We start from the raw sequence: 26,844 nt of genomic DNA on the forward strand, positions 1-26,844 counted from the left end.
CACAACCTCAAAAAAATACTGCAGTGCACGCACTAAACGAAACAGTGCAACAAACACATTCAAATGAGGGAAGTCTAGTTCGTCCAGGGGAAAGCAGAGTAATACTCAATATCACAGTTCTAACATCGCACAGTGAAAACACTACACGACCACGACCTGCTGACGTCACCACACTCCGTTCTGTCAAGGCAGCATCACATGTAATCAGGGTAATCAAATTGTTGAATGTGAGTTCATCTGCCAGCACAGCCACAAAAAAGAATATTTTAGCCAGTGGGTCACAGAGAGTGTTACACAGTAAACCAGGACAACATCCATCCGGTACAACAGTTCCAACCAGAATGAACACTGATGAAAAGCAGACGACATGGTCTATACGTATCACAAAAGAAAGGCAAAATCATACTGTCTATACTCATCCTACAATGAAACCTCAAGATGAGCTGTCTATTACCCATTCAAAGCAAAATGTGATGTCAAGAAAACATCAGAAAACACCGCAGGCATCAGTGAGACAGTGGAAAGCCCCAACAAGAAGTCAAGTTGGCCGGATTCCTTGGCCAAAAGAGCAGGATGAACAATACACGAGGAAGGCAACAACATTCAACGAAAAAAGAGAGAATCTGGACCCTACTAACAGTGTTCAAAAGGCACAAAATGAACAAGGTACACATCACCATGTTGGAACTGTTGGCAGTCCATTCTATGCTGTCCATTACAAAGATGAGCAGACGACAGCCACTTGGCCAGAAGTTACTGCCAATTTATTAAGACAGCAAGAAATTCACAATGCTCAACCACAAAGCATGGCCAAAACTACTGCTCGAAAGGAGCACCCTTCTTTAAATGTATTGACAACGCAGAATCCTGTTTTGGAGCTGATCCCCAAGTCAGAAAAAGCAGGAAAACATGTGAAAACACAACATTATGCTGATACTGATCTGGCTAGTGTTATAAATGGAACATATGACAAAAAGATGGCTGTGGAATATGAAGTGGAAGGAACTAGCAGTGAACTTCCAGGCACCAGCCAGCACGTGGAGTATAGTAATATGCAAAACTTAGCAACAACAATTGGTAAAACAAGCAACAATTCTCATCACATGTCTTCAACAGCAGAAACACCGACTAATTTGGAAGACAATGAGAGGTGGCGAATTACTGAGACAAATAATTTTGCTACCACAGAGAAACAGCCAGTTGCTGAGGCTGGCAAAGCTGCTCGCGAGGTGCTTAGTACGAGCACTGCTTCAAACATTGGCACCCTTTCTTCTGAGGCAGAACCTAGTAGAAAAGGCACACCCACGACACCAAGTCCAGACACATTGCTTGTTGCCACTGGCAGATCAGATGAACTGTTACACAAGAGTGGAGTACAAAAGAGGATAAGAATTAACTCAAGACGTGGCACCCCACCAAATGCTAATAGTGGGCTGGTAACGTATAATCTCGTCAATGAAGATACTGACAACATAACAGCAAAGGACGATTCACTAGAACAAGAAGGGCCTCATTCAATTGAAGTAACACATTCGGTGGATGGGAGTCACAGTAATGTTGGTAACCATGGAAAGGATATTGTAGGGACCAGTGCAACTGTGAATGAATACAGGGAAACTATGGACCCAAACAGGCCTTACAGTCACCCTGAAGATCATAGTGACGATAACTTCGTGAGCACAGTATCTGGGCATCAAAGTCAGTCACTTAGCGATTCACTGCTTACTGTCTGGCAACGGCCGACATCTGTAGCTACTTTAGGAGAGGGAGGAAGAACAACTCAAGAAATTGGGAAGGATGCCTCTGAAGTGATACGGCAACGTATATCGAAAGTCCTCCGCGAATCGACTGAGAGTTCAGACGAAGATGGTGAGGGTGTAAGGACCCGTGAGAGCACAATTTTAAAAGTGGAAGGATACAGGACTACTGCTGAAGGGACATTTGCAGATGGGGAGCTGGCCCCTGCCGGATACGGGCGTATCAGAGAAGCATTTCTGGAGTTGGGACACAGAGGGGACGGACCTGGAAACGAAAGGGAAGCATTCTACAGTCGCCAAGTGGGTGACGAGGAGGCCGAGGACGAAGAGCTGCCCTCGACAGCGCACAGCGGTTCTCACCCCGGCATGTTCGTACTCCTCGCCGTCGGGGCTGCTCTCGTCGCTGCCCTCGGCGCCGCACTGCCGCACCTGGCTGCCAAGCGAGCGGCAGGTGGGAGTGGGAGCAACACCGTAGCTTTTGGCGGTTACAGCAGGCAGCGCGAGGAAGACGACTACGGATTTGGTGGCGGGGCAGACGAGGATATCGAAGTGCGTACGATGACAGAACTCTGGTGACGATCGCCACGAGGGCCCGATGCGGCAAACATTCCACTGCTTGCGAGAGATACCTGAGATTTCAAAAAGTTCTGTTGAATGTCACTTTTATAGATGTGAGTCATTACCTCCAAACAAATGGGGGTGCAAAGAAACAAGAAAACCATATTTGTGGAATGTCAATGTCCGCTTCACAAACTCGGATTATCCAATTACAAAGGTTCACTGTCATACGATCTCACATCCACAGTAAAATTTTTGTGAGACTACAGCATTACAGCAAGCAGATGTCAATTATTCTGACACTGGGTAATGTAATAATCAGAATATAAAAATTACAGCTAAATGTTTTGGGCAATGTACCACCAAACAGCCTAACTGATAAATCAGATGCCTGGAAGTACCACAAACACAACATCAAAACAGAAGTGATGGCAGTGCAAAAAAGCGCAGTACACACAAACACGAACCAATGAAATCATCTCTGCATAATATTGGAATTGCACTGCATCTTACGAAACATGAGCTATAATGTAATCGATGACTCTCCATTTAAACCAGATGTCCAACAGGTTCCAAATGGAATATAAAGCATGGTCAACATTGACAATAAATTGAAATAATACCCATCAAATCATCTTTTCATAATTAATGGATATTCGGAAATTATTTTGACAATTTCCTCCAGAAGCCGTAAACCACATATAGACTCATAGCAAGAGGCCTTGTGAGCTGCTATATCAGTATTAAGATTACGAATATGGTAGTCAAGCAGATAACATATGAAAACTGATGTCTGTTATATGGAAACATTCATAATAATGGAACTGTCATCATCTCAAATGAGGCTACAATTCTAAAGTAACATTTAAAAGTGAATATTTTAGATGAATGGGCTGTGAAAGCTCCAGAAGAAATCTAGAGAGTATATAGAACACAAATGTCTCTTTGTATTAGTTACCATCTGTCTGAAAATCATAATGCAGTGACAATGTGGTAATTTCATGGCTCTCTTCAAATCTATAACCTACAGAGAATAGGCAAGAGTATAATGCATGACAACTTGTTATTTGCACATACAGAGAAAAATATAAGACCCATTCAATGACTGAATAACCAGTGGAACAGCAAACAGCGCTGACAGAATTTATACTGTTGTACTTGCTGGAAGTGAATATAGTGGAGCAGACAGGCCAAGAGAAAGAACGAATGTCAATGATACAAAAACGCACAAAAGGAAATGATTTTATATTTAACTGTTTCACAAAGAACCAGTTACTGCATGTATATCTGTCTATTAACCACACCATCCGTAGACACTGCATAACCATTGTCATCATGTCACTCCATTACAAATCATATATATTTCACAATAAATCAGAAGGATAAATATATGGCTTTCCACCTACCAGCTCAATAATAACTGGACATGGAAACGGTATTAAAAACAAAATTCCATCAAACTGAAAGAGATATCCGAAGACTTTTTTAACAGACATCAAAAATAAAAATCATCCAGCGAGAAGTGTGAGTGCAGTAACAAGTCTACAGATCAATTCCTGTAAAATTATATACACTAACTTAGATCTGTGTCATGTAAATGCATATGTGGAAATGTGTCTGCCATCAAGAGTGAGAATTATGAGATACAATTTGCTGGTTAAATGTGCTACAGCTGTTCTAACTGCTGTCCACTGAAAAACCATTTACATGCCAACTGCATCATCATGGATAACAACAGCCTTCAGGATATCAACTTCATACAACAACATATCTTCAACAGTTTCACTCTTCAACATACATGTTGTGTTGCATTCCAGAAAACTTCAAAGTTTCTGTGTAAGTGTGACAATTTAATAGTCGTGTTAAGTCCTTATTTTGGTTTTCAATTCCTTTTGCTATGAGAGTGTTTTGGTAGATTAAATGGTGGTAGTACTAGTATGTATTTTTCACATACTGCAGGACTATTTAATAACGCACTCACAATAAGTATACACTACCAGAGAATGATCTCACTTTCAAATACCTTCATGTTTCCCTTCTTTATGCACACTCATATTGACCAAACAGCTTGTCAGAAGAACCTGATTAATATACTAGTACGTCTTTTGAGAATACAAGTACGTACGATCCGAAAATATCATGGCACTTCAAAGTTTATGGTGTGGCTGTGTTCAAAATATCCCCTTCAAGTAAATGATTTAAATGTTTTACTTTAAAGGGCAGATGAAGGACTTGTAACATTGTAGATTAAGTGATATGTTCTCTGCACAGGTTTTTAAATAGTAGGGAGGTGTACTATGTTGCAACAAGATGTCAGGAAATTGTAATACATTTTAATGCAATAATACAACACATTAGCATTGTCTTTCTCTCTTACAGTTAATATATGTGCTAGGTTTGTAATGTTACAAACTAGACAGATTTACAGAGTAATTAGATTGAACTTTCATCACCACATTAAAATTTTTATTTCAACTAAATGATCTGCACTTGAAAAGTGGTACCAAATTGTCATTTCACACATTCATCACAAAAGTTTTATAAACAAATTGTGCCGATAACAGTGCATGGTGGACATACATGTTCTACTAACACAATTTTGGTAATTTTCCAAGTGCGCACTACATCAGTTCATACATTTAAGGACTTCTTAAATATAAAAAAGGAAAGAACAGTGTAAAGTACAGAAATGTTAAAATCCTCCAGCCTATCTTGCATTCCCAGATGTCTATGTAATTGTATTGTAAGAAATTTTTCCCCTACAAAATATTGTGCCAAAAAAGCTGTATATTTTTTTACAAAAGCTTTTCTTCTACCAGACAACAATGTGTGTAAATGTGCTTCCCAGATTGTTTACTGTAAAGAGATTTGAAATATGCAAATTCTTCTGTAAGTGTAATTATTTTTAATAGAAAATATTTCACTGAACTGTTTTATATATTTTACATTTACAGTCTTAACAAGTGTGAAAACTAAATGTTATCCATGGACAAACCTTAGAATAAGTCAAACAAACAGAAAATGAGACACCTCAGTGCAAAAGCAAAACCAATTGTGTTAAGGATGATGTGACGATCAACCACAGCAAACATTGCCATACCTCAATGTGACTATTTAAACGTTTGCGACATTCAGTTCATTAAAGCTTAAGAGGTGAGATAATACATATAGTCTGAAATAAGACAAACTGCTAAAACAAAAATCTGCACTGAGAACATAGACTGAACATACAAAAAATGCATGATAGATTTCAATTGCAATGCAGATATCAAATAACTTTTTGGTTGAAGGAAAATTATGTCAAAAATTACTGTATTTGTGAGAGATAGTCTTATCATCAGACCCAATAACTTTTTATCATACGTTCTGATGTAAGTCGGAGCCTATTTTAAGCTTGTAGAATTTGAATTTATTACCTTGAAATTACGAGGCTGTCATAAAGCAAAGACAAATGGCATATTTTTGCCCTGACTTTTTTTAAACTTCAGTGATGATAAATATTCACTGTTGGAAATGTGGTAGTAATGATGTTTGTACAAAGCTCCCTACTGAATGTATTTGGAGACGTTTGCATATTCTCGGGAGTAAAGATGAAAGGATTTTTGCTACTGTTTCATAGTATAAAATTACATTTCTTATGAATGATGGTGTATTGACTGCAGGCAAATATAGACACTTGAGAATAACTATTTCTGTATTTCTGCTTCACTCTCAGAGAAGGAAACAACACCAAGCCCCTTTATCCTCTTGCAGATCCCGAACACTATGAGGAACTAATACGCTTATGTTCACTGTCCTACAGCAAAACAACAAGAACATAAAGATGGAATTTCTATCCTACTACCTTAATTAATAATAAGTCGGTGACTTGAAAGTGTGCTAGAATGTTACATGTCATCAAATAATATTAATGAGACCCAGAGACATTAGCAGTTACACATTTTTCAGAGGAAAATCAAGAAACTAAGCTCGGTTTTAAATCAATCGATAGACGACTGATTGCACGATTATTAACTAAGGAGGGTGGTTTTTAGAGGCAAATATCAGCGTTCAACAGATTGCTTGCACTGTTTGCCAAACGCTAATCAATGTACTTATTGGTTTATGATCCGATTACACTGTGCTTTGGATAAATACCATACATTTTGCATTCAAGAACAGTTAAATCAGTTCTTTTGATTTTCAACTAGGAATTATTTTTCTAGCAAAATATACATGAACTGCAGCTTTCTAAAATAGTCTATCTGAGTAGCATCAAATGGTAGTATTAGTAGTAGCAGTAATTGTAATAATAATAATAATAATAATAATGATAATAATAACCAGTTATAACAATACTAATTTTATTATTATTATTATTATTATTACAGAAGACATGTGACAAGATAAATGCCAAGGGATGATTTGCAAAGATTGTCCAACAAATATTTGTCCTGTAAAATCTCTGTTTTAACCACAGCTTCTCACAGTATTGAAATACATGTGCTCCCTCATTAAAACTTATATTACTAAATGGTCAAAACAGACATACAGGCACGCAAGCACAAAGTCCCATTTTCAGATTGACTATATCTAACACCTTCCAGGGGCAACGAAAGTTGTATTTTAAGAATTTCATTTAACTGCTCACGAATCTAAAAATTTAAAATATTGTCGTAATCTACGCATTAAGATGTTATAATCTTACATTACATGTTTAACACAATATGTCATATTAAAGAACCTTATTGAAGCTGCTTCTTGCTTACATGCTTAATATCAAGTATTTAACATATTACCTCTTTTGTAAAATAATGAGACATATGAAGTTGTTTTATACATGTTAAATTGTTTACAGAATTGAGGGTGAGGGGGTTACTGCCCAGTTCTAAATTGAAAAATAAATAAATGAATAAAAATCATGATAAGTCTGTGAAACTGAACAAGAAGTTATTATTTATTATTATGATTTACAGCTGGAGTTATGAGTGTTCCAGATCTAACATTAATAATTGATGGCAGCCAGTACTTACTGCCTGGAGGTAAAATGTGTAATACTACCGACACACGAACATCAAAGTAAAAGTGACGGAGAGGAACAGGTTGGGTGAGGATAAAAGGAAGGGGAGGTCATCTCATATCCCAGGATAAGAGGACAAGAGTATGTAAATATCTTCCTGAGGAAGGAAGTAACAGTCCCAAAAACTAGGACATTGCAGTCATTTTTACTTTAATATGCATTGATTCACAATACTGCACATTTCGCCTAACGAAAACACGTGTTGCCCAGCAATTCTGTCACAATTTATCAGCTTTCTCAATTGAATTTTCCTTAGGTCTAACATTAACTATACCAATCAAAGGCTGGGGGATGGGGGGAGTACTTTATGTTCACCTTTGTAAATACTGTAATCTAGTTGTGCACTTCATATTTTACAAGTTTGAAAAAAAGTTTTTATTATTCTTAACATAACGTAACTGGATAGATAAAAAAGTTGTTCACCAAGTGACAGCTGGAGAACAGACATGTTGTTGTTGTTGTTATTGTTGTGGTCTTCAGTCCTGAGACTGGTTTGATGCAGCTCTCCATGCTACTCTATCCTGTGCAAGCTTCTTCATCTCCCAGTACTTACTGCAACCTACATCCTTCTGAATCTGCTTAGTGTATTCATCTTTTGGTCTCCCTCGACAATTTTTACCCTCCATGCTGCCCTCCAATGCTAAATTTGTGATCCCTTGATGCCTCAGAACATGTCCTACCAATTGATTCCTTCTTCTTGTCATGTTGTGCCACAAACTCCTCTTCTATTGAATTCTATTCAATACTGCCTCATTAGTTATGTGATCTACCCATCTAATCTTCAGCATTCTTCTGTAGCACCACATTTCGAAAGCTTCTATTCTCTTCTTGTCTAAACTACTTATCGTCCATGTTTCACTTCCATACATGGCTACACTCCATACAAATACTTTCAGAAACAACTTCCTGACACTTAAATCTATACTCGATGTTAACAAATTTCTCTTCTTCAGATACGCCTGCCTTGCCATTGCCAGTCTATATTTTATATCCTCTCTACTTCGACCATCATCAGTTATTTTGCACCCCAAATAGCAAAACTCCTTTACTACTTTTAAGTGTCTCATTTCCTAATCTAATTCCCTCAGCATCACCCGACTTAATTCGACTACATTCCATTATCCTCGTTTTGCTATCGTTGATGTTCATCTTATATCCTCCTTTCAAGACATTGTCCATTCCATTCAACTGCTCTTTCAAGTCCTTTGCTGTCTCTGACAGAATTACAATGTCATCAGTGAACCTCAAAGTTTTAATTTATTCTCCATGGATTTTAATACCTACTCCAAATTTTTCTTTTGTTTCTTTTACTGCTTGCTCAATATACAGATTGAATAACATCGAGGAGAGGCTACAACCCTGTCTCACTCCCTTCCCAACCACTGCTTCCCTTTTGTTCCCCTCGACTCTTATAACTGCTATCTGGTTTCTGTACAAATTGTAAATAGCCTTCCGCTCCCTGTATTTTACCCCTGCCACCTTTAGAATTTGAAAGAGAGTATTCCAGTCAGCATTGTCAAAAGCTTTCTCTAAGTCTACAAATCCTAGAAACGTGGATTTGCCTTTCCTTAATCTTTCTTCTAAGATAAGTCGTAAGGTCAGTATTGCCTCAGACATGTAAAAAGTATTTCATATGCAAGCTTTTGGACCCAGTGGCTCCTTCATCAGGTGGAAGGGTTGAAGGGGGAGGAATAGGTGTAAAGAAAAAGGACTAGTGAGGTTTAGGAAAAGGGATACAGTTCAAAGGCGTAAACCAGAATCTCGGTTCAAGGGAGACTTACCGGACGGGATGAGAAGGAAAGACTGATTGTTCGGGACTACATCGCGCAAGATTTGAAAACCTGATAGTTTAAAGCTGGAAGATAGAGTAATATGCAAGACACACATGCACGAGTTAATAAGAGCGAAAAGCTAAGTGCATTGTATGTGAGAGGGGTGGGAGGTGGATGGTGAAAAATAGACAGGTCAGAAAATGAAAGATGTAGGAAACTAAAACAGAGTGGAGAAAGGAATAGTTACTGTAAAGAAATGCTGAGACCAAAGAAATTAATGTACATCAAGGCCAGGTGCAGTTGGGCGAGAATGGAGGACATGTTGTAGCACCAGTTTCCACCTACAGAGCTCTGAGAAACTGGTGTCTGGGGGAACAAGGCAGATGGCACACGTTGCGAAACAGGCACCGAGGTCATGACTGTCATATTGTAGTGCATGGTCTGCAACAGGATATTGTGTATTGCCAATATATGTCCTCTGCCTATGTCCATTCATCCGAACTGATGCCGATGTAAGAGGCCGAACAGTGTTTACATAATAGCTGGTATGACATATGTCACTTTACAGGTGGCTCTCCCTTTGTTAGTGGGTTTAATGTGTATGGTTCAGACACTAACTTTTTACAGCAATACTCCATCTTTCTCATCTCAGCGTCCACTGGACATAATTACCCGGCCAGCTTAATTCAAATACAGATTTCCTGCACCATCAACCTCCAATCCTGGTTCTACTGATCCCCCTTAAAAACAACTTAGGAGTACACCACTTATCATTCAGTATTATCCTGGTCTTGAATGTATTAATCAGCTACTTCGACAAGGCCATGACTTCCTAAAAACATGCCCTGAAATGAAATCCGTTCTGTCTGAGATTTCCCCAACCACATCTAGAATAGCTCACCATTACCCTTTTCAGGATATCTCCATTGTCAGATCTGTCAAAAATCATATAGTCGTCTCCTACTACAGGCCGGCGGATTGTCAGTGCCCAAAATAGTGATGGTCTGCCCGAAAGTAGTTAGGCACATGTTCTGCGGATCATTTTGCACAATAGATTGTAATGTTGTGAAAAGAGTCATTTTATGTTATCAAAAATTTTGGTTCCCACTTTGTGCACACCTTTTTGTGCGAAAGACAACCTTAATATGGATTAATGAATTTCTCCTTCTGGTACTGTAATTATGTACGTCACTGTTCCTTTTGAACTTCAGTGAATTATTTACAGCAAACTTCATGAGGGAATAAAAATACTGTGAAGCAGTAGTCAGAATGCCTATCTCCTTAAAATGATGCCTACAAGATGACAATGAGCGAGCATCACATATTATTCTTACAGCACATTTTTGCACAATGAATCTTACTTTCTTCAAGATGAGTTACCCAAGAACATTATTCCATATAACACTATTGAATGAAAATATGTAAAATATGTCACCTTACTGATTTGCCTCTCCCCAAGATTTGCAATGATTCTAAGTGCAATTTCAAGTGCTAAGGAAAATGTGACATAGGACTGTATATATGGTTTCTAACAGATGTGATGACTGGGATATATATACCCAACCAAGTAATGGTGAGATGCCAAATAAAGACTACATTACAGGCCAAGATTAGTGTGTTCCCGTTCAGTAAACAGATGTACCACATATCAACGTGTTATCATCTCAGGAATATTTGAGTCTATGCATCAGAGAAAACCATGGGTTCAGAAGTAACCAAAAGAATCATCGCTGACAATGAAAGTTTGAGTCCGGCCTGGAGGCAAACGCTCAGATAGATCAGTGGTTAAACTGACTGCTCATTAAAAGCAGAAAATCTGGACAAGAGTCACAGTTTGGTACAATTTTTCAATTTAGGACAGAAAGAAAGTCAGCATCAGTTGTGACATCAACTGTCTTTTTATTGCATTGCAGGTCTAGATTTCAAATGCCAGTGCAGCTATCATCAGAGTATTACAAGCAGTCATGTAGACTGAACATAATTATAACGACACACATTCCAATGTAACTTGGGCGTGTACAAGTATTAGTCGGACTAATGAGTGGACTACAGAGGGGGCCAGAAAAATGTCGACATTCTTTGATAGTTAATATTTTTGGAACAAAATGACATATTTTTGCAATCTTGCATGGTAGTGTAGTCCCTTGGCATGCATTTTCAAGCAGATGACAGTGCAGTGATGAATGAAGTAAGATTGTCATTTCAGCAATGCAAGGCCATACCGAAGTGGTACTGGAAGTACGGAAACTTGATGGCGGTACAACAGCAATGATGTAATTTGTAATGTAATGTGTACAGAACGCAGTTACCAACATGTACAACAATTTATGGTATTCGGAATGAATTTGAAGACAACGGTAATGCTGCATAAGGGAAGTTCTGGCTGACCAAAAACATCAAGACTAGCTTCCAGTGCTGCTATGTTGTAGAATTTTACTAGATCACCTAAAAAATCTGTGAAGTAGGGTCACATGAAAGTGGGTAAGCCTATCAAGTGCACAATGAATTCTGAAGCCTGCAAACTGGAAAGTGTACATTTCTAGATCACTGCATGCTATGAATGGGGACAACCTGTATTGAAAGATTGAGTAGTGTGAATGGTCTGAAGGCATACTTTGAGACAATGAATAGTTTATAGGGATGGTTATCTGGTCTGACGAGGCACAATTCAAACTGAACAGTACTGTTAACAGCCACAACTGTGTGTATCGGGCTCCTGAAAATACTCAAGTTCACTTGGACAAACATGTTAATCTACTGGGTGTTAATGTGTAGTGTGGTCTGTCATCGCACGGTTTGATTGGCACATTCTTCTTTGAAGGTACCATAACAGGTGAGGTGTATCTTCATATGCTGCAAACATCAATTTTACCTGCTGCCCAAACAATAGGTGTTTGGAAGTGAAAGATTTTACCTATAACAAGATGGTGCTCCATCTCACTACAGCAGAGTTGTCAGAGATGCAGATGAAAATCTACCTTGACGATGCATAGGTTGAAGAGGGGTACCTACCATGGTCTCCAGACCTTACACCTCTTGACTTACACCAATGGAGGACCTTGAAAAATGAAGTCTGTCAACAGAAGCAAGCTGTACAGAACGAGCTACTAGAAACAATTAAGGTGTCCTGTGAGGCTATCTGGCTATCACACCGCAGCACAGACAGCCATAGTTCGACTAACAGGATTGTTTGCCTGCTAAGTGGGATCACTTTGAACACACAAAATAACATTCCCCCCATGCAAGAATTGTGATGGTACGACATTTTGTTACATTAATACAGACTATCAAAGAGTGTCTACATTTTTCTGGACCCATCTGTGCATGAGGAAGAACTTCATACATTCACTTCCAAAAACTGTAACCTCCACTACATTGTGTAATGTGTTAATGCTACTATTTGAAACCTTTTGTCATCACTATTCAATCTTATGAAATAGTAATAATCTTTCAAAAATAATTTAATTTTGTGACTGAAACACAATAGAACTTTTAGTTTTTACCCTCAGGAAATTACATTTTACTGCTCAGGGAGCTAATTACCCCCCGTTTAGAAACTATGGTTCTATTTGGAATAAGTCCTACATGACCGAGAAGTGTTCTAAGATGGATTGCACCAGTGTTTTTTTAAGCAATATCCTCTGTAGACTGATTGTATTTTCGCAGTATCCTGTCAATGAATTGAAGTCTTCTTTACCTATGACTGAACATATGTGATCATTGCATTTGATATCCCCACCAATTATTACATCCAGAATTGTACAAGTTGGAAGATTCTGTATGTTAGCCACTGATAGTGTAGTAATGTTGTTGTTGTTGTGGTCTTCAGTCCTGAGACTGGTTTGATGCAGCTCTCCATGCTACTCTACCCGGTGCAAGATTCTTCATCTCCCAGTACCTACTGCAACCTACATCCTTCTGAATCTGCTTAGTGTATTCATCTCTTGGTCTCCCTCTACGATTTTTACCCTCCATGCTGCCCTCCAATACTAAATGGGTGATCCCTTGATGCTTCAGAACATGTCCTACCAGCCGATCCCTTCTTCTAGTAAGTTGTGCCACAAACTTCTCTTCTCCCCAATCCTATTCAGTACCTCCTCATTAGTTATGTGATCTACCCATCTAACCTTCTATATTTTTCATTTTATGAAACACACAGTTTCATGTTTCTGAATATTTAAAGCAAGTTGCCAGTCTTTTCACTGCTTTGAAATGTATAAAGATCTAATTGGACATTTTTGTGGGTTATTTCCCACATACTTAGGTAATATTTTAGAATGGGTCATAACCACTTACATGGTCTGTGAACTAATTAATATTCAACATAAGCAGGGAATGTCCCAATACACTTCCCTTTCTGGGCCTGCTTCACTAGTAGCACATCACTGCATTTTGTGCAATTCATTCATATTGATTCCACAGATCTCATGTCAGTGAATACAACTCAGCATTACACATCTGGGGACCAATAAAATCTCCCCCAAAACATCAGATGCATCACACACAGTACATATGTAGTGTAGTGACCTCTCACGCACGTGTACGCAGGGCACTCGAGGGAGCGTGCTGAGCTCAACTTGATAATTCAGCGGCTCCGGGACTGGGCCCTGTTCTCCCTCTCTCCTCCCACCTGCTCCGCCAGCCTTCGTTGACCCGCCTCATGAATTCTACATGGTGGCAGCCTGCACGACTGCTTCCAGTGGGGATGCACTGAGCTCGTGTTGCACGGAGTGCCCCTAAATGTTTTCTCAACACACATGAATGTGCGTGCCGATTGGATTGTGGCACACCCGAGTAACATCTCATAACTGAATTTGATGACAATTTAAAACAGAGTCAACACTCACATAAACTAACTGAGAAGCTAGGTTCTGCGTGTTATGCCTTTGAACTAAAGACTTTAGTTCCAAAAACACAACCCCTAAGAAGATTACAGAATTGATCAAATCACTAAAAAGTATATAAATATATATTTTTGTGTGTTTGTTTGTGTGTCTATCGACCTGCCAGCGCTTTCGTTCGGTAAGTCACATCATCTTTGTTTATATATATAGTTATAATAGAGGGAAACATTCCACGTAGGAAAAATATATCTAAAAACAAAGATGATGTGACTTACCAAATGAAAGTGCTGGCAGGTCGACAGACACACAAACAAACACAAACATACACACAAAATTCAAGCTTTCGCAACAAACTGTTGCCTCATCAGGAAAGAGGGAAGGAGAGGGAAAGACGAAAGGAAGTGGGTTTTAAGGGAGAGGGTAAGGAGTCATTCCAATCCCGGGAGCGGAAAGACTTACCTTAGGGGGAAAAAAGGACGGGTATACACTCGCACACACACACATATCCATCCACACATATACAGACACAAGCAGACATATTCACTGTTCTGTGAATTAACTGCTTGTCATGGAATTTGCTGCAATAAAGAAAGGAGCAATAAGTTATTTTTACTCCAATTTACCGTATTTCGTTCTGTGATTTTCTGCCAAATATAATAAAGACATCAGGCTACGGGGCCAGGCAAACGCATACATATGGTATCTGTTTCTGTTCTGTGAATTCATTGCTTTTGATCGGAGCTTTATTCGCGTGAACCGTGACACTCAAGTTCTGGAACCGTTGTATTTTGCTGGTCTACTGTGGAAAACCTTCGTTCTCATTTTGCACTGAGTATTATAAGTTTGACGTACATTCCACCGATACAAAGATGGATAAATTGAAAATGTACAGTATCCAAAATTTGATGGTAAAAATTTCCAACTGTGGAAATATCAGTTGCAAATTATTTTTTGTGCTAAAAACATGCTTGATATCGTCGAGGGGAAACCGAGCCCAAATGAAGCCGGTGAGAGTCAAACCGCTTGGGATGACTTAAATGCGAAGGCGATGCTCATTCTATCTACTGCGATGGAATTTGAACAACTGCAATCTGTTATGACGTGCACAAATGCAGAGGAAATGTGGGTCAGACTAAAGACTATTCATGAACAGCGATCCGCAGTTAATAAAATGGCCTTGAAGAGGAAATTTCTTGATTACAGAATGTCGCCAACAGACACAATCGCACAACACATCAGTCAAATAGAGTTCTTGGTACAAGCATTAGTTTTGACCATGCCGAAAGTCTTCCCTAACACGTGAATACAGTTATTTTTTATTTTATGTCTATGGTAAGTGTCTTATCAGTTCTATCTGATGGGTTGTCAAATATGGGCCACACGGCTAAGAAAGATACTTTGCAGATTTTGTAATTATCGAATTGTGTGGGAAAAGATAAATAATGTAGAGAAAAACCTTAAATATAGGCGTCAAAATGGTGCTATTTTCAAAAGAACAACTCAATTGTTGAAAGGTTAAACACAGCCAAAAGAAAAAAACAAGCAAATCCATTTGCAGGGGCGGGGAATCACTTTTTGTTAACAGTCAATTTCTAAGCACTAAGCACTTGATTTCAATGGTATTTGTCAAAGAAACACAACTGTAAATCCTGAGTCTAGTTTACAGTACATTACTATTTGTCATATAGATTTACAATGGAGATTGCTAATTGCTATTAGCTAACTGAACTTTTCAGATAATTTGTATAAAGACTAATGAGTAGGCTCCAGAAAATGTAGCATCTTTTTGTGGTAAAATTTGCAGTTTTTACGGCATGTGGCATGGCAACCTTTTAATTTGTACATCTAATCATTAAAAAAAAATTCATCATTCTCTGATGTTATTTCTATGTGACTATGAAGTTTATAGTACTGGGGATGGCTGTTGTTATTTCTACGTGACTATGAAGTTTATAGTTCTGGGGATGGCTGCACATTTTCCACAAATTAGGGAAAAAATGAAAAAGAAAGAAACTGCAACACGTAATTTTCATAGGCTACATTAGCAAGAAACAAAAAGAGGCAAGAGAATGAATTCGTACTCAAAGCAAGTTGCACAGATCAGGTGTCAATAAAACAAAATGGTGAAGTTTACATTTTAAAACATTATGACTTATCCTAAAGTTATGGTAAATAATAAACGAACTGACCTGTACAGTCTGTTGCATAAAATAGTGGGTCAAAAGTAAGATCGTTATAAGAGAAACAGGTAAAAAGCTGCTGTCCAATAAATTTTATACTCAGTATTCCATAGCCTGGCAATACAGTACACCATAACGGAACAGCGTCGGAATCTGCACTACGCAAATCTTCAAAAAATGAGTCAAATTATGTTTCACAATACTGTCAATAAGTGACACAGTATTGAGTCTTCAGACAAGAATTCTACGGAGTTAGATTAATGAGAAAAGAAGGTGAAGCACAAATGTGCTCCCAAATCAGTAGGGTCCACAGACCCTGCACAAATTTGTTTGCACTTTTCTGGGAGATATTGTTTCAATGGAGCATCATAAAATATTCTTGCCTCAATCATAACAAGCCACAACAAGTAAAATATGTCCTTACATTTCTTCACTTACCTTTACAAGCCTTTAAAGTGGGCTGGGCACAGGAACAACCACACCTGTATTCACATATTATTCTACCAGTTTCTTCCTACGCTTTGTGTATTGTTAATTTGAATTTGAATGTCACATCTCCCTCGAGAAACTGGACGTTAAACCTCACAATAAATTCAACAATACGCCCACCCACAAACCCAAATAGAAAAGGATGTTATTTAATGTATGTTGCATGTTGTTGCTGCTGTTCATTTTCTTATTCCTCTTCTTCTTCCTGAAATGTTTCTGCTTATGCAGGTTGTTCACAAAGCCTCTCCCAATCTTCTCCCACGGAAAATAATTACACACTCTTTAAAAACAATCAGTTCAAACAATTATGTACTCACGATTCAAGTCTGCAATATAAATGTCCCTGAAGATATCATACTCGTCAGTGAGTGAAGCATTAGCTGCACCAAAAACATCGTTTTCTGGCCACACTTCCCTGAAAGACAAATATATTCACACATTACAGAAATTCCACTTGTGTGTTTGCATTTAGAGCAGGATTCTCATGTCTGTAATCTATCTTGAGCAAAAGTTCATATTGGCCAACTGATGAAGCAAAAACAAACAAGAAGCAATTCTAAGAAAATCTGATTACCTGATAATATAACTATGAATAAAAAAAGACTATACCACAAGGCAATGACTGGCTATATTGAACAACACGTTTTTTGTGGTGTTTGTATCTGTTTGATTGAGAATATCTCATTCTGTACTTCATCCTCTTCCAACTTGTAGCAGTTGAATGAATCCATGTTAGAGTCACAGGGTGTCAACAAACATCAGCTTATTTTGGAAAGGATTATGCACAGTCTGAATTTCAGGATGCTGCACTACTGCTTATAACTCCCCCCCCCCCCCCCCTTTCTTGCACAACTTCCTCTTTCATGTGAACCTCCTCATTTCAGAGTAGTGTTTACATCCAAAGTGATTACTTGTTGAATATATACCAGTCTCTGTTTTCCCCTACAGTTTTTACCCTCAAGTACCATGGTAGTTACCCTATTGCCTTAACACAAATCCTATCAACCCACCCCTTCTTCTTGTCCACATTTTCGCCATATTCCTGTACTCAATGATTCTGTGGATGACTACTGCATTTCATTTTCAGCATCCTTCTGTAACACCATGACTCAAGCCCTTCCTTCCTTTCCCCACAGTCCACAATTCCCTTCCACATGTTTCTGTCATTGCTTCTTTAATATACAGGTTGAACAGTAGCAGAAGAAGGCTGCAGCCCCCATCCCCTTTCTAACCCAAGTACTTCATTTTTAGCCTTCCATCCTTGACGTTCCCTCTTGCTTCTTGTACGTATTGCAAACCCTCTCATCAGAAGTATCCCAACATCCCAAGTAATGTCCAGAGAGGCAGACACATCAGTATAAAAGTAGGTGTGGGGTATTGTGTAGAGCTCAGATTAGTCACTGGATATCACCTGACTAACAAATCCATCAGGGATTTTACAACCCTTATAAATCTACCCACGCCACTGTTCATAATGTGACTGGTAACACACAGAAATAGCCACAGCTGAACAGAAATGAGGCAACCTCATGTACTGATGGAAATGGACGTCAAGCATTACAGAGGACGGTTGTAAACAATTGTTCAATCAGTGGAATTAACACCTTGTGAATTCCAAAGTGCTACCAGAAGTTCAATGACTGTGGAATTAACACCTTGTGAATTCCAAAGTGCTACCAGAAGTTCAATGACTGTGCATAAAAAGTTAAAAAGAGTTGGTCACATTGGCTGAGCAAATCCTTGCAAGCAACACATTTCTGTAGTTGATGTTATGCAACACTTGAGGTGGTGTAAAGAGTAGAACCAATGGACAGTGGACTATTGCATACTACGTGCACATTTTACTCCATGGCAATCCAATGAAAGGGTTTGGTTTTTGCAAATTCCTTGAGAACATCACCTGCCATCAAGTATAGTGCTGACAGTGAATTGTGCGTGAGGTGGTGGTTTAGTATAGGGCAGTTTTTCATTGTTAGTTTGTGATCTTCCTATTGGGATTAAAAAAAAATACTAAATGTGAAAGGATACAAACTAATTTTATGGATGTGAGGTCGCGGATCAAGTAACTCTTCCGTTCGTGACGTTCTGTCCAGGACTGCGCTGGACATCTACAGAGGTACTCCTAAGCTAAGTCTTGCCAACTGACTGGTCACACGTCCAAGAGTGACATATATACCGTAGGAAAGGGGGCGTGGTCGAAGTATCACGTGATGAGCAGAGATAATCCTTGTCAAAGATAAAATTTAACTATCGATTGTCATCGAAAATAAAATTGTCTAGCCATTCTGCAGAGCTACTGTCCATATGTTGCTAAGTTTCACTGCCTCCTCTTTTCTATTAAAATTATGCTGATGTCTATAAATTTCAATGGTTTCTCTGCATTGTGGTGGATAATAATTTGACATTGTATATAAAATTTCTGTTTCAGAAAACTTCATTTTGTGGTTTCCTGACTGAAGAGCACACTCTGCTACAGCTGATTTCTTTGTTTTTCCTAGTCGGCAAAGGCTTTTGTGCTCTTTTAGCCATGTATTTTCACTCCTCTTGGTAGTTCCTATATAAACTTTACCACACGCACACGGAATTTTGTATACTCCACATGTCGACAGAGGAGGGTGTTTGTCCTTCACAGATCGGAGTACTTGATTTATTCTATTTGTTGGTCTAAAGACCAGTCTGATGTCATGTTTCTGTAAAATCTTACCGATCTATTCCGTTACTTTTTTAATAAAAGGGAGAGAAACTGTATTTTTACGTCGTTGAGATTCATCCTTCTCCTTCAGTCTTTGGTTCCTTGGTCGCAAAATTCTCTTTACCTCTTTCTCTGAGTAGCCATTTTTCTTGAAGGTCTGCTTCAAATGTTTTATTTCAACATCCAGGTGTTCCAATGTGCATATCCGCTCGGCTCTATCGACAAGACTTTTAATGACACCTGTCTTTTGTTGTGGATGGTGATTGGAATTTTTATGCAAATATGTCGGTATGTGTTACTTTCCGAAAAATTTTATGTTCCAAACTTCCACTGGATCGTCTCATAACTAAAACATCCGAAAAAGATATTCTGTTATCATTTTCCTTTTCCATGGTGAACTGGATTTTTGGATTTTTAATTCTTTGATCATCTAAATAAAATTAATCCAAAAATCCAGTTCACTATGGAAATGGAAAATGATTACAGAATATCTTTCTTGGATGTTTTAGTTATGAGACGATCCAGTGGAAATTTGGAACAAAGTTTTTCGGAAAGTAACACATACCGAAAGATATTTGGATAAAAATTCCAATCACCATCCACAACATAAGAGAGGTGTCATTAAAAGTATTGTCGATAGAGCCGAGCGGATATGCATGTCAGAACATCTGGAAGCTGAAATAAAACATATGAATGCAGGCCTTTTAGAAAAATAGCTACTCAGGGAAAGAGGTAAAGAGAATTTTGTGACCAAGGAACAGAAGACCAAAGGACAAGGATGAACCACAATGATGAAAAAATACATTTTCTCTCCCTTTTATTACAAAAAGTAACGGATCAGATCGGTTAAGATTTCACAGAAACATGGCATCATACCAGTTCTTAGACCAACAAAGAAAATAAGTCAAGTACTCCAATCTGTGAAGGATAAACGCGCTCCTCTGTCGACATGTGGTGTATACAAAATTCCGTGTATGTGTGGTAAAGTTTATATTGGAACTACCGACAGGAGAGTAAGTCCATGGCTAAAAGAGCACAAAAGTCTTTGCGGGCTAGAAAAAATAGAGAAGTCAGCTGTAGCAGAGCATGCTCTTCAGTCAGGAAACCACAAAGTGAAGTTTTCTAAAACAGAAATTTTATCTACAACATCCAGTTATTATCCACAACTACGTAGAGAAGCCATTGTAATTTATAGGCATCAGGATAATTTTAATAGAAAAGAGGAGGCAACGAAACTTAGCGACATATGGACAGTAGCTCTCCAGAATGGCTAGACAATTTTATCTTCGACGACAATCGATACTTAAGTTTCATCTTTGACAAGGATTACCTCTGCTCATCACGTGATACTTCGACCACGCCACCTTTCCTAAAGTATATATGTCGCTCTCTGATGATCGACCAGTCAGTCGGCAAGAGTCAGGGGAGGAGCGTCTCTGAAGATCCCCAGCACAGTCCTGGATGAAACATCATTAACAGAATAGTTTCTTGAACCATGACCTCACATCCCGAAAGGTGTACCAGCAGCTAAGTCATCCGGTCGTGAAAGCCGTCATTCTACGAACATTTTATATAGACAGAGGAACAGTTCAGACAATGCACCGTGGTATGATGCAATGGATTGTGGACAATAACATTCCTCAAACTGACTGATCTGCCCAGAGTCTCGACACGAGTCCACTAAAACACCATAGGGATGTGTCAGAACGTCGAATTTGCTCTAGTGTTCAGTATCACCGTGATCTGGTTTTGACTTTTAAGGAAGAATAGACTGCCATTCCATTGCAGACAGTCCGACACCTCATTAAAAGTGTCCTGAGGCAGAGTTCATCAAGAAGGTGAATAATGGACACACACTATAATGATGTCCACTAATACATGTGCAGGTATTTTCTTATCAGATAGAGTATATTAGCAGTCTTTCCCTACAATTTACACCTATTTTCCTGAGGATTTAAATAATCTTGCACCATTTTACACTGCCAAATTCTTATTTTAAGTTAACTAATCCTATGAAAAGATCAAGATTTTTCTTAAGTCTTGCCTCTGTTATCAAGCTCAATGTCAGAATTTCCTCTTTAGTAAATTTGCTTTTCACAAAGCCAAACTGACTGCCATCTAACACATCCTTGCTTTTCTTCTTCACTCTTCTGTATATTAATCTGGTATGGTCAGTCACTTGAGCAGTCAAGATCACAGTGCGATAATTCTCACATTGACATGTCCTTGCTATCTTTGCGATTGTGTGGATGACGTTCTTCCGGACGAAGTCTTCAATTATTGATTAGCACTTGTCGTTGCTGTTAACATGGCTGTCAGCATCAATGTCCTCATACACTCTCTCTGTATCTTCGTGTTCTGCTTGTGACATCCCCATGTATACCAGAACTTTTTTCAGTGGCAATGGTTTGATGTAGATTCTGATGACACACACATAGCCATGTTTTTCTTCTTCTTATGAAAATACATTTGCCGAAATATGGGCATAAGATTTTAGAACAGCCTCTGATTTTGGCCATCTCTCCAATGCCAAAGTGGCAATATTAAAGCTGACTCTTTGCGGCACACTACTGTAAGTGTCAATTGTATAGTTCCTCAACTCTGAACTGCATCCACACTGATGCCTTGAGCATGTGTTCACATTTCAAAATGGTTTCAAAGTTGAAAATGTTCAGCAATACAAATGGCAACCAAACCAGGCAATATGGAAACAAGTATTGTTGCGAACCAAAACTACCTCATACCTCCATACATCACATTCTCAATTCCTAATGAAATTTCACAGCTTTGAAAGTGTTTAACCATACATTTTGGACATTACTAATACTCCCAACCCAACGAAATCCACCTATATTGCTCCCACGTCACCATTCTAACGCTGTTCTGTACATATTGTTTTCACAGCAACTCTGCCAGTTTTAGTAAATTAAAAAACGCTGCAGTATGTGTGTGGTAGGATGGATCAAACAAGAAAAATATATCTATATCTACATCTACATCCATACTCCACAAGCTACCTGACGGTGTGTGGCGGCGGGGACAGTATCTAGTAAACACAGGCTCTGCAAGGTGTACCTTGAAAGTCAAGGGAATACAAAGAAATCTGGAAGACTGAGATCCAGCAAGTATGGTGGACATTTAAGTTGCACCACCTCCTTTTTTGCCAGGAACTGTTTGACAGTATTGGCTGTGTGTGGGCAAGCGTTGTCATGAAAAAAAATCCAGGAACCATGTGTGTTCTGGGGTCATTGTACGAAACAGGTAAGAATTTCAACATACCGTGCAGTGTTCAATGTCGTTCCCTCAGGTAGAAATTCCTTGCGGATAATGCCTCGACTATCGATAAAGGTGATGAGCATTATCTTGATGCATGGTTTTTCAATTCTGGCCTTTTTCCGACAAGGTGATGTCGGAGAATGCCATTCCATGCTTTGCCGTTTCGTTTCAGGGTCGTACCGAAGACATCAGGTTTCATCCTCAGTGACAACATGGTTCAAGAAATTGGGTGTCGCATCCACCATTTTGACAAAATCCTGTGAAGCCTCTAAACGTGCCTGCTTCTGATTGTCAATTAAATGATGTGTTACAAGACGGCAATACGTTTTCCTCTTCCCTAACTCCTGGGCAAAAATTTGTTGCACGGGTCACATTCATCTGCAGTTAATTCACTATCATGCGCACAGTTAATCGACAGTTGTTCGTAATTATTGTACTCACTTTCTCAATGTTTTCATCACTGACAGCGGTCACCAGTCATCCACTACAGGGATTGTCAGAAACACTTTCCCGGCCTCTTTGAAAACAAGCGAACCACTCATACACGCACTTCATGGACATTGCTTGATACCCATAAACACCTGTCAGCATTGTACACGTTTCTTTCGGTGTCTTGCCAAACTTAAAGCAAAACTTAAATTGATCCTTTGCTCATTCATTGTCCTGTTCTCATTTCAGAACCAACACACCAAACAGGCACTTTGTCCAACGGGTCTAATAGGAAACACACACGATGCTCAACTGAACAATGGTTAGGGCAGGTTGTCAACAACAGCCATTACGCAGGTGCAGTGTTGCGAGTCACCAGTGTTGCCCAATCAACCGTTGTGACTTCATGCACTGAAATTTATTGTCAGAGGTTGTACATTGTTGAAGGTCCATAAATGGCACAAAGATTTTATGCTGAATTTCTCCTTCAATGCGTTCTTTAGAACTGAGAAACAGAATGACTGAATTAAGTCACACATACTGGGACTGTCTATTCCACCACCATCTTAGCTTGTCAGTAAGTAAAGATAAAGCTTTAACAGTATACTGAATATTGGCTGCTTTCTAGTAGAGGACCTGAATACATTACCTTCAAAGTGTAAGATTATCCCTATACAGAATCACATTTCCTAACTAAGTTATGCCCCCCCCCCCTCCTCTCACTCTCTCTCTGTCACGCGCGCATATGTACATACGTACATATGCGCGCGCGCGCCCACACACACACACACACACACACACACACACACACACACACACACACACACACACAAGCATAAATATTCCTTATGTGTCTATCAAAGTTTAACAAAGGTCAGATTCCACTTAACAGTTGATGGCTACCATTCTATTTGTTATATTGCCACAATAGAATTGGTACTCCACTGCCGTATTGTTTGTTTGTCTACTGTGTCAGGTCCAAACAGCCAACTGACATATGCGAATTGCTCCACTCTGTTGGCTCCTTGCTTACTACATGGACCAGCCACTTACCAACATGTGTTTACCATTGGTAGAATTTGGAAATAATAAACCTCATTTTACCAAAGATCTGATATTTTGTGTTCATTTGTCAACCTATCATTTATCATAGTAGCAATTTAATTTTTTTGTACGAATCTAATTTATGGTGTTGAGTGTTTAATCAACAACAAAAGCATTTATACAATTGCCATCATGTTTTTATAGTTCACCTGAATGGGAATGAATATTATCTGAATATGTTTGAAAAGTCTTAAGGGCATAAATTGGTAATGTAATTAAATGTTTGACAAATTTATAGCAGCATTGTGCCTTTTATATTGCAAATTTTAACATAAAATGTGAGGCATGAGAGCATACAACATTTTATTAATGTACTGTTCCCCCCGAAATTCTAAAGGATTGCACTCACTCATACGAAAATCAGAAACAATGATTTAAAAGCCACAATCCCGTGAAGAGAATATTTCATAATAACAGTCCAAGATCCTGTACATTATCTTTTGTCAGTCAGTACAGTATGATTTAGTGAATACAACTGGGCTTACAAAAAACAAAAAGAGAAGTCCTCTGATACATACCTTGCTGCCCTGAGCAGGGCTATGGCCATTTCGAATTCACTTTGCCTAAGAAGTCGCTGGATCTTCTTCACACAGTCAGACCTGTTAAAAGGAATGGAAATGTAATACAGAATAAATTTCACCAATTCATACCAAAATACTTATTAAAAACTGTAAAAAATTGGCTTTCACCAATTCATACCAAAATACTTATTTAAATTGTAAAAAAATTGGCATTAGCATTTTAAACCTGCCTCTAAAGTTAAAATTACATGAGCAGACTGTTAGTTTTTCTTTATGAAAGTTTGTTTTTTACGTCCATGTTTGCTTCACAATAATTCTATTTTGAAAGATCCTTCACCCATACACATTTCAGTGATGTTTCTCCATCTTTCAGTGTATTTCCCTTTATTTTTCTGTGAAATCGCCATAGTTTTGGAATTGTGGTTACTACATTCCAAAAGCTATGCCAATTACAAAGCTTAACAGCACATGATGTTGTCTCTTTTCTACTAAACAGCTGACATTTGAATACTTTTGTCATAGGATTTCTCACAAGTACTGAACTTTATTGGGAACCAAAACCCCTGCTGTAGAGCTAATTTCAAAATCTTCTGCAGTCTCCAAAGTTGGCTTTAAAGTAGTTTACCTTCCAGCATAATCACACACAATTTCAATAAAGAATTACCCATTTTGATCATCACCCGCCATCTTCAAGTCACATTATGGAAACACCGACCACTCAGAAAATTATATTGTCGATCAATGGTTGGTATGAACTACTGCATCCCTCTCATGATCTGAAGCTGGCCAGTGACAGCCAAAACCAGTAATTTCTGCTTGAAAGTGTGTGAGATTGTTCCAGAAAATAATTTTCAAAACAAAAGTTTGAACAATCACTAATGCCTCTAGTATGAATGAAATGTCAGTATTTCCAGTTTCCAAAATATTTAAATATAACAGCTTTTTGTCTCATTCTATTTGCTGACATCTACAGGTAGAGGTTTGCCAGATGGGGACATATGTGGACAGCCATAGTAATACTTCACAAAGTAGCTCGAAGAACAGTGTTAATATTCAATTCTCATTTATTTACACCACATATGATCAATGCACATGATTACACTAACCAGCACAGCACATCAGCAGAGTATTTTCAGTTGAAATTAGGATACGATCAGACTCCTCATTCTTATTTCAATGAATGTAAATAATGATATAATAGAGGGAAACATTCCACGTGGGGAAAAATATATCTAAAAACAAAGATGATGTGACTTACCAAACGAAAGCGCTGGCAGGTCGATAGACACACAAACAAACACAAACATCTGATGTCTGCTTGTGTCTGTATATGTGTGGATGGATATGTGTGGATGGATATGTGTGTGTGTGCGAGCGTATACCCGTCATTTTTTCCCCCAAGGTAAGTCTTTCCGCTCCCGGGATTGGAATGACTCCTTACCCTCTCCCTTAAAACCCACATCCTTTCGTCTTTCCCTCTCCTTCCCTCTTTCCTGTTGAGGCAACAGTTTGTTGCGAAAGCTTGAATTTTGTGTGTACGTTTGTGTTTGTTTGTGTCTCTATCGACCTGCCAGCGCTTTTGTTTGGTAAGTCACATCATCTTTGTTTTAAATGTAAATAATGATGTATGTATGTATGTGGGAAATAAAAAAAATCAGATACATGTACAAATCCACATCTACATCTACACTTAACAAGCCACGTTACGGTATGTGGCGAAGGGTACTATGTGTTCCAGACTCACTCTCCCCTTTCCCTATTCCAGTCACATAAGGATTGCAGGGAGAATAATTGCCAGTAAGCTTCTGCGTAGGCTAAAATCTTGTTTTATCTTGACAGACTACTCGCAAGATATATGTAGCAGGAAGGAACATACTGGTTGACTCTTCTAAGAATATACACATTCAGAACTTTAACACTAGACCACATCGTGATACAGAACCAATCTCTTGCAGCATCTGCCACTGGAGTTGACTGGGAATTTCAGAGCCGCTTCTGCACTTATTGAATGTATCTGTAACAAAAAGTGTTGCTTTTCTTTGGGTCTTCTCTATTTCATCTATCAATTCTATCTGGTACGGATCCCGTACTGACAGGCATTATTGTGGCCAGGATAGATACGAAGCCCACAGTGGTACAAGTTCATATGCCAACTAGCTCCGC

At 38.7% G+C, this 26,844-nt stretch overlaps 1 protein-coding gene across 2 annotated transcripts in view; it reads right to left on the reverse strand.

The window, feature by feature from the left end:
* The window catches only part of LOC124552467 (protein timeless homolog), a 480,403-nt gene that overhangs the window by 396,456 nt on the left and 57,103 nt on the right, over positions 1–26,844 (reverse strand). For both annotated transcript variants that reach the window (XR_006967921.1, XM_047126741.1), the window contains exons 14-15: positions 24,679–24,759; positions 16,977–17,074 (exon numbers count right to left, since the gene is read on the reverse strand). Coding sequence is in view for 1 of the 2 variants with exons in the window: in XM_047126741.1 (XP_046982697.1) it covers positions 16,977–17,074; positions 24,679–24,759 (179 nt within the window). In the remaining variant the exon portion in view is untranslated. The remainder of the gene's footprint in view (positions 1–16,976; positions 17,075–24,678; positions 24,760–26,844) is intronic.

This window comes from Schistocerca americana, chromosome 10 (genome assembly GCF_021461395.2).
Source record: "Schistocerca americana isolate TAMUIC-IGC-003095 chromosome 10, iqSchAmer2.1, whole genome shotgun sequence".
Lineage (NCBI taxonomy): Eukaryota > Metazoa > Arthropoda > Insecta > Orthoptera > Acrididae > Schistocerca > Schistocerca americana.